This window comes from Xiphias gladius, chromosome 20, assembly GCF_016859285.1.
Source record: "Xiphias gladius isolate SHS-SW01 ecotype Sanya breed wild chromosome 20, ASM1685928v1, whole genome shotgun sequence".
NCBI classification, from domain to species: Eukaryota; Metazoa; Chordata; class Actinopteri; order Istiophoriformes; family Xiphiidae; genus Xiphias; species Xiphias gladius.
The window spans coordinates 17,071,098-17,079,219 of record NC_053419.1 but is presented as its reverse complement, the minus strand read 5'-3'; the positions used below and the strand labels follow the sequence as shown (position 1 = coordinate 17,079,219).

The 8,122-nt window shown below is 41.5% G+C and overlaps 1 protein-coding gene across 8 annotated transcripts in view; it reads left to right on the top strand.

Moving 5' to 3' along the window:
* The first annotated feature begins 229 nt into the window (after positions 1-229).
* The window catches only part of LOC120806109 (probable E3 ubiquitin-protein ligase HERC1), a 43,635-nt gene continuing 35,742 nt past the window's right edge, over positions 230-8,122 (top strand). For 5 of the 8 annotated variants that reach the window (XM_040156853.1, XM_040156852.1, XM_040156849.1 and 2 more), the window contains exons 1-9: positions 273-337; positions 3,441-4,443; positions 5,464-5,559; positions 5,666-5,848; positions 6,527-6,739; positions 7,076-7,174; positions 7,293-7,389; positions 7,497-7,640; positions 7,779-7,906. In XM_040156853.1, the coding sequence (XP_040012787.1) occupies positions 3,472-4,443; positions 5,464-5,559; positions 5,666-5,848; positions 6,527-6,739; positions 7,076-7,174; positions 7,293-7,389; positions 7,497-7,640; positions 7,779-7,906 (1,932 nt within the window). In that variant the 5' untranslated portion in view covers positions 273-337; positions 3,441-3,471. Of the gene's footprint in view, positions 338-414; positions 707-3,440; positions 4,444-5,463; positions 5,560-5,665; positions 5,849-6,526; positions 6,740-7,075; positions 7,175-7,292; positions 7,390-7,496; positions 7,641-7,778; positions 7,907-8,122 lie in introns of those variants that run through there. The other 3 variants (XM_040156850.1, XM_040156851.1, XM_040156857.1) reach the window with 3 other exon arrangements.

The window sequence follows — 8,122 nt, the reverse complement described above, 5'->3', positions numbered from 1 at the left end:
ACCACGGGCCAGGAAGCCGTGCAGAGGATGCAGACGCGTTGACACATAAACCGGACTGTGTCTGTGTCAGGCAGGCGTCCGGCCTGGAATGGAAAATAGAAGAAAAATTAAAGATGGATGAATAAAAACCTTGACGATGACCGTCCCCACTCCGTGACACGGGGGGGCGGTAGTGTGGTCAGCCGCCGGTGGTCTGCCGTCAGTTGGTCGAGACTCGAGCAGACGAAGAAGAAGAGGTCCGAGGAGAAGGTTGATATGATATTTGCGTCCGAGGGAGACCTCACTGGGACGGGACAGGTAACGCATACCGTTTATCGGCGGAGGTTTACTGCTCAAGGTAACTTGAGGTGCCTGCGGTCCGTTTTAATTTTTACAACACCCAGGTTGACATATTTGCGCGACGTCGACGAGCCGCGGGAGTGTTTTGCCGAGAGCTGTCAGCGAAGAAGCGGAGGGGCTTGGTCGGTTTCTGACAGCCATGGAGCAGACTAGCAACTGCAGTGCAGCCCGCGTTAGCTCAGCTGTCACCGCAGATGCAGAATAATGTTACCGGCGTCCTGTGAATGACACGGCGGAGACTGCGTTTCAGATTCACATATTTCGCCGTCTATGTCGGCGCGGCGAATGTGGGCTACACGAGCTAACCCATGCCAGACACGAAAAGCACATAACCTTAACGCCACAAGATGTTGACAGATGCTTCAAAGTAAGAAAGCCAGATAGCCATGATGGATAATGTCGTTAATTGTAAATTACTTAAATTGTCCCGTCAGCTTAAGTCGGTAGCATGAATGCCCGACTCAGTGCCTAACTTCTGTCAACATGATAATGTACCTTATATTGAATATAAAGGTATGTTGTACCTTGCTGTCTTTTTTTTTTTTTTTTGGCCTAGCCGCTTAAGATAATTAAATTGCTGCCGGACAGTATGTAGCTCATACTGGGGATGAATTAATGTCCCCTGATACCACCTATCCACTGCTTACATTGGCGAGTTTTTTTTTTAAATTAAATCATCCATGCGTCCATTGTTAAAATGCTTATTGTGGTCAGGGTTGTCCTGGCAACAGCAGCCCAAACGTCCCTTGGCCCAGCAACTTCCTCCAGCTCATTCTGGGTGATTTTTTTTTTCAGGGCCCCATCTGGTCACAGGGGAAAAGTAAAACCGTATCTCTTGTTATGGGTCTTCCAAGGGGGTCTTTCACCAAATGGAAGTTGCCAAGGGGCCAAGGGGCCATGCAGGTGCCAAAACCATCTTGACCGGCTTCTCTCAATGTAAAAGAGGATGGATTTGATACAGAGATACAGAGCTCCTGCTCTTCTAGACTGAGTCCTGCTATCCTGCAGAAAAATGCAGTCTTGGCCAAACATAGTTATGCAATGTCATCAGTTCATCATGACCCTAGGTGGGTGATTGTGTGCTATTTTTCTTGAAAATTCAATATCTTTGGGGTTTGGATGGTTAGTTGGACAAAATAAGCAATTCGGAGATGTACGCTGTGGGAAATTGTGATGGGCATTTTTCACCTTTCTATTGTTTTATAAAGTAAATAATGAATAGGTTAATAGAAGAACTAATTTACATACATTCGATGATGAAAATGGTCATTAATTGCAATCCCAGTTAGAATTAAGATTTTTAGAATAAGAGCTTTTCTTAATAGTGTAACTCATCTTTCTCTGTGGCATCATGGTCCAATAAGAAGCATGTGTTACTGCAGCTGATTCCACTAACCAGCATTCAGTATTGTGACAGCTATTTGGAAAAAGAAGACACGTTGACAAAACTTTGAATCAAATGTGACCCAGTTCCACAGTCGCTCCCTCTAATATCACTGACATTTACTTTTCCGCTGATCAGTCATTGATATTGTTTTTTGTTTTTATCATGTACGCTTACACATGAGCCCACATGTAAGCCTTTACGTTTTTATTATTTTTTAATATTATTTTACTTTTATAGCTTAGTGGAAATTTGTTGGGATATTTGGCTCAATTTGTAGTCTGTAATTAATAAAAAGTAACATAAGATGTTTTTGGTGTGGGCATCGTTTTAAATGGATCGACAATTGTGAACTGTGTATTGCAGGCTAGATAAAGTCTAAAGCTAGCTAGGCTGAAGGAAAAAGAGAGCCAAACCCAAAAGGTGTCCTGAATCTTTGTGGCCTACTCCTTCAGATAGTTTGTAATCTGTGATGGTTGCGCCTAACATTGCTGGTGGTTGCTTGCTGTTGGTTATCTGACCGAAGAGCCCATTACTATATCAATGCTTGCTGTTATTTTTGGCCAAAGTGGAAACCATATAGCCCCACAGGCCTCGGCCAAGGCAGGAGAGATGAGACTCTGTTACTGTGGACTATAGTGAAAGTGGCATGCTCACATGTTTAGCAGGCTGTAGCTAGCACTCTCTCATTCATACCGGTTCATGTTTTTGTATCAGTTTTAATTATAGCAGGAGTCTCAGCCATGTCCTGAGAGTATGGAGATTTCTATTCTACACATCTGCTGATTTCACTCGTTAGTTTATCCTCAACCTTGTGTGTTGCTTGATAGGAATGAAAAGAGAAATGCATTTGTACTGCACTTAATATCATGCAACTGATATTCCCATTTAATTACCCACTAAACTATGAATGTTGACCTCCATATTGTGACTGTCACATTTTAAGCTCCATGTAAGGAAAGGATTACATGGTTTTCAAGTGGTTCGGACCTGTTAACAAACCTACATATGATTTTCTAAAATGCAAGCTTGGAAAACTAAAATCTTTATTTCTTAGTTCTGGGAAAGCTGTTCCTTTGGAGATCTAAAATTTCCACTCAACAACAGTCTGGCTCTTTATTTGTTTGGAAAGCTGACAGGCAGAGTGGGGTTTAGGTGGAACCCCAGTGATCTTTACAGGAGATTGTATGTCAGAGCATCAGGTGATCAACTTTGAGACGTTGACAGAGACAGAGAATATGAATATACTCACAGGGGGATTATATTATTATCACCAGTAGGCCTAATCTCTCAAAGCAGGTTTCATTCTTTGGCCATATTATGAAACTATTACTTTTAAATGAAGATGGACAGAATACATGTCTTTATAGTGTGTACCACAACGGCTTGTGAGACAGAAGTCCCTGCATTAGCGTGGGTGTGTTAGACGTAGTCATAGGGTGACCTGAACTATTTCAGTGATACCCAATGGGTCTGTGGCAGTAGCCTGGATATACTGTATATTGGAGAAACCTGACACATTTAAAGTGAATTTACTTGACAGGAATGTCATTAGAATATTGGCATTCAGCAGCAAATGTTGCCTGTAATTTGATGATGGAGATAAAAGTGCCATTTCATTATATTAATCAACTGTGAGTGATATGTGTGAATTCTATAAATTTGCCACTATACGTTCCTCATTAGCTCTTATCATATTTCCCTCTCTTTTTTCCAGGTGAACATCAGAGTATAGATAATGCTCAGACATGGTGCCTTGTCAGACCCATGTATTGCTAAAGTGGCAGGAGCATTTCAATAGCTCCTGGGCAGCAGAAGATAGTGTACAGACAGCCAAGAGGCATGGAGCTGCTGTGCTCTACAGTAAGCTTCTTCACAACAAGGAAGTGGTGACTCTGGCCCAGCCTGTTCAAGAACTTGTCGGCCCACGCCTGCCAGACTTTGAGTGTGAGTCCAGTGCCTCAGAGGAGAAGGAAGAGTACTTGTCATCCCTGCTTCACAGCCAGCGATGGCTGGCTCACCGCATGCTGACGCAAACCTCCTACACCTTGGGCCTCCACCACAGGCTGGTAGTTCTCCAGAGGATCTACTATGCACTTCACAGCAAATACCATGACAAATTCCGTGTGCAGCTGCCCTCCCAGTCCACAGACAGTGGAACTGAATGTGGCCAACTTGAGCTGGCCTCAGAGCCTTGTCTGCCAGGAGGAGCATCCAAAGTCAAGTCGGGTACAGATGTTCTGATCGAGATGGGTGTGAGGACAGGTTTGAGTTTGCTCTTCTCGTTACTGCAGCAGAACTGGAGATACGCAGCTTCTGTGCATCCTGAGTCGGTGCTTTGCAATGATGTGCTTGCCACAGCGTCCTCGGTGCTGGCTTCGCTACCACCACTCTCTCTGGCCAATGAGAATAAGATCCCGTCAGTGGGGCTGGACTGCCTGGCGCAGGTGGCTGACTTCCTTAAGAAGACATCCGTGAGCAGCGGGACTGGTGGGGCAGACCCCACTGGTCGGAGGCTAGCACTAGAGCTGCTGCTTGGCCTGGCCATGCAGAGGGGTTCTCTGAAGTTTCTGCTGGAGTGGGTGGAGGTAGCTTTGGCTGCTTCCATGTCCTCCTGCACCTCTACACTGTCTTCCTCCTCCTCACTGAGCTCCCAGCAGTCAGCTGGTGTTGGCTTTGATGTAATCCATCAAACCCTTTTCCAAATGAGGCAATATTCGGTATGTCACATGTTATTCTAATTTGGACCTTTGTTTTTTTTTTGGTTTCTTTTGGGTTGATCTTTTTTTTGGTTTTATGTTCTACCAACTCTATTCAGTCACAACTGTTATTATGAACACCACTGGTGTCTATGTTATAGAATGTTGGCAGCATTTATCAAGCTACATGTGGACTAATATTAAATTCCTTTGTCTTGAGATCAGGACAAAGAAAATTGGATTAATTATTTTTTATTAGTTTTTAGAAGTTTAACATTTCCAGAACATAACATTGGATCATATGTAGTAACACACAAATGTATTTCCAATGGCAGCAGTGGTTAGTTCATACATTTCGATGTAACTTACATAAACATTTATGAATATTCCGATAAATGAGGCCCTTTGCCTGTTGAGAAGGAAAATGGTTCTTCACTGCCAAATCCCTCCCTGCTGTAGATTGTTCTTTTGAACGGTCTCATTTGATTCTTGGAGTGATGCATTAGTGTGCAAATAAGGATTAAGATTGAGTCAGTTTTCCTGTACTCTCTAGATATGCGTATTGAGTCATCCTTAAGCAGGCTAATCAGTTTTGCAATATTTCTGTACAAATGAGAGCTAAGGCTGACTGGGCATTGCCAACAACCTCATGATACTGTACATGATTACAGATTTTCAGATTACAGATTTAGGAGTTTGCATGTACATCCCACGTATAAGATAAAATAAAAACCTGTGGGATCACACCTTTTAAATACAGTTTAGTTTTGGTTTCCGGTGAAAGAAAAAGGGGAAAGCAGCTTGCTGCTCTCTCCACTATGTAGTATCGCCACAAAGAGCTGTGTCATATCCGCTTTGTCATTATTTCCTTCACCGTGTACCTGATCATGCAATGATATGTCACTTTTTTTGTTCCGATATATACCTCTGGTGTAGAATTAATGAATTAATCCCCAGTAAAATAATATTTAAACACACTGAGTTATATTTAAAATACTATGTTGGAGGCTAAACATGATTTTTTTTTTTTTTTTTTTTCAGGGTTTCCGAGGAGACTCTGTTAATACTCAGGTGCTGAAGAAGGATGCAGATGGACTTTGTCGGCTCTCTCATGCAGCTCTCTGCCTCTTTGAGGAGGTATCAGTAGTCAATACTCACATACTATAACATATAGACACAATTAAGAACTGTTATACTTCCCAGTAACTGATTTAAAGGACCTCACCTTCCTCCCCTTTGGCAGATTTGTAACCTAGCATCCTACTGCCTGTGCTCCTGCAGCACTGATGCAGCTTCTCCTGGTACAGAGAGCGACACAGTCATGGTGTATGTGTGGGGCAGCAACAGTAGCCATCAGCTGGCAGAGGGAACTCTGGAGAAAATCCTGCTGCCAAAACTGACGCAAGGCTTCAGTGATGCCCAAATGGTATGGCTACCCATAAGGACAGGGCTAACACTAACGACAGATGTCACATCATTCCCATTTTACAGGTTTACTTATTTTTATACTTTATTCATTATCATTATTCATATTAAGTCATTACAATTTAGAATATTCAATATATTAAAAGAACTAATTAGAAATCAGATTTATATACAGTATAAATATAGAACATTTTTAACTTTATCAACCTTTTTTAAATTTGTTAGAAGTTCTTTTTCTCTTTCTCTCATGTCAATTCAAAGTACATCTCACTCCGTTATGTAACTACTTATGATATTTCTTTATTTTTTAGATCGTACAAAGTTGTGCACGTCCATTTCAAGTCTGTTTTGTTCTTTCAGCAAAAACATACATATGTCACTTGTCTGCTTGTGTCATTTTCATTGTCCCATATGTAATGCCAGCATCAGATAGGCATAGTAATTTTATAATCAGAAATATTGTGCTAGATGTAATATAAATCACATATGCCATATATACCACAATCACTGCAATTTGGATTATTGACTTCTGTGTTCATCTATGCGTGGGAAAAACTGAAAGCATGCCAGAAAATTTAAAGCCTATTTTTTACATATGTTTTTAAAATAATATTATTCTGCTGCATAACATCTCATACTTTAATATTCTTACTATTATCTATTTTTTTTTTTCTTTAAGATTGAGGCGGGTCAGTACTGTACATTCTCAGTATCTGCAGATGGTTCAGTGAAAGCATGTGGAAAAGGCAGCTATGGCCGTCTGGGCCTGGGGGACTCAAACAACCAATCCGTGCCCAAGAAACTTGTGCTGGAGCCACATAGGAACATGAAGAAAGTGTCATCCTCCAAGGGCTCTGATGGTCACACTTTGGCCATCACTGTAGAGGGAGAGGTAAGAAGTTAAAATGACTGCTGGAACTGAAATGACTTGTGATTGCTTGTCGATATTTCAAAGGTTTGTAGACTGCATTTTGACAGTGTTTTTTTTCCGCACTGTTTCTGTTACATAATACAAATGAGTAATGGTTTTTCTCCAAATGTATTAAAGTAGTTTATATTTACTATAAACTACACCAGCAGTGTGAAATCAAACAACAAAGCAAAAACACATGAGAGTAAAAATTCCACTTCCACTTACTCTGTCGGTATTTGAGAGATTTTAACTGAAAGATAAAATTCTGGACTTTCTTTATTAAGAAATTTAAGATTTTAAAAATATTTCTTCCAGGTGTTCAGCTGGGGTGATGGAGAGTATGGGAAGCTGGGCCATGGCAACAGTGCTACGCAGAAATATCCCAAAATCATACAAGGACCGCTGTTAGGCAAAGTAAGCATGTAGGAAACACATCAGCTTGTAGGGAGTGGCCATGTACATTTATCATATGTAGTTTTTGAAAAGGCACAAAGGGATTTCTAATTTTTTTTTATGACCATCTCTCTGCCAGATTGTCGTTTGTGTGTCTGCTGGCTACAGACACAGCGCTGCTGTGACTAACGATGGAGAGCTTTATACGTGGGGAGAAGGGGACTTTGGCAGACTTGGTACACATCTTATTTTTGAAGTGGCTTGTGCTTATTTGACTCAACATTTTCAAAGGGAAATCAATACTCTGGTATGGTAGCAACATGCTATGTTTCTCCCCGACCAGGTCACAGTGACAGCCAGAGTCGGAACGTGCCCACACTAGTGAAGGACGTCAGTGGTGTAGGTCAGGTGGCCTGTGGCAGCTCCCACACTATTGCTGTGGCACAGGACGGACACACCGTGTGGTCCTTTGGAGGAGGGGACAATGGTATGTTGACAGATGACATGGCAGTTTGAAATCACACACTTACTAAAAGGCTCTCCTTTGTGTACAAAATATGAAAATTTCATAACAGAAATGTCTTGAGCTAGTGTGAACTGATACTGATATGACTCATCCTTGCAGGTAAACTAGGTCATGGAGACACCAATCGTGTGTATCGCCCCAAGGTCATAGAGGCCCTGCATGGGTTCATCATCAGGAAAGTGTGTGCTGGCAGCCAATCATCTCTGGCCCTTACCTCTGCAGGACAGGTGAGAAGTGGCATTTTGGCTTAGAGATTATTTATTATTCAAAGTCAGAACTGACTGGTACCATATGACAGTTGTTTACAATTTAATACCAAAGTTTGTGCCTATAGCTCTTTGAAAAAACACCTTACTTATATAAAACTGATATTCTGACAAAAAAAACAGTCTAACCAATTTTTGACTAATTTTACAATAGATAATTCAGCTCTTTCTAAATTC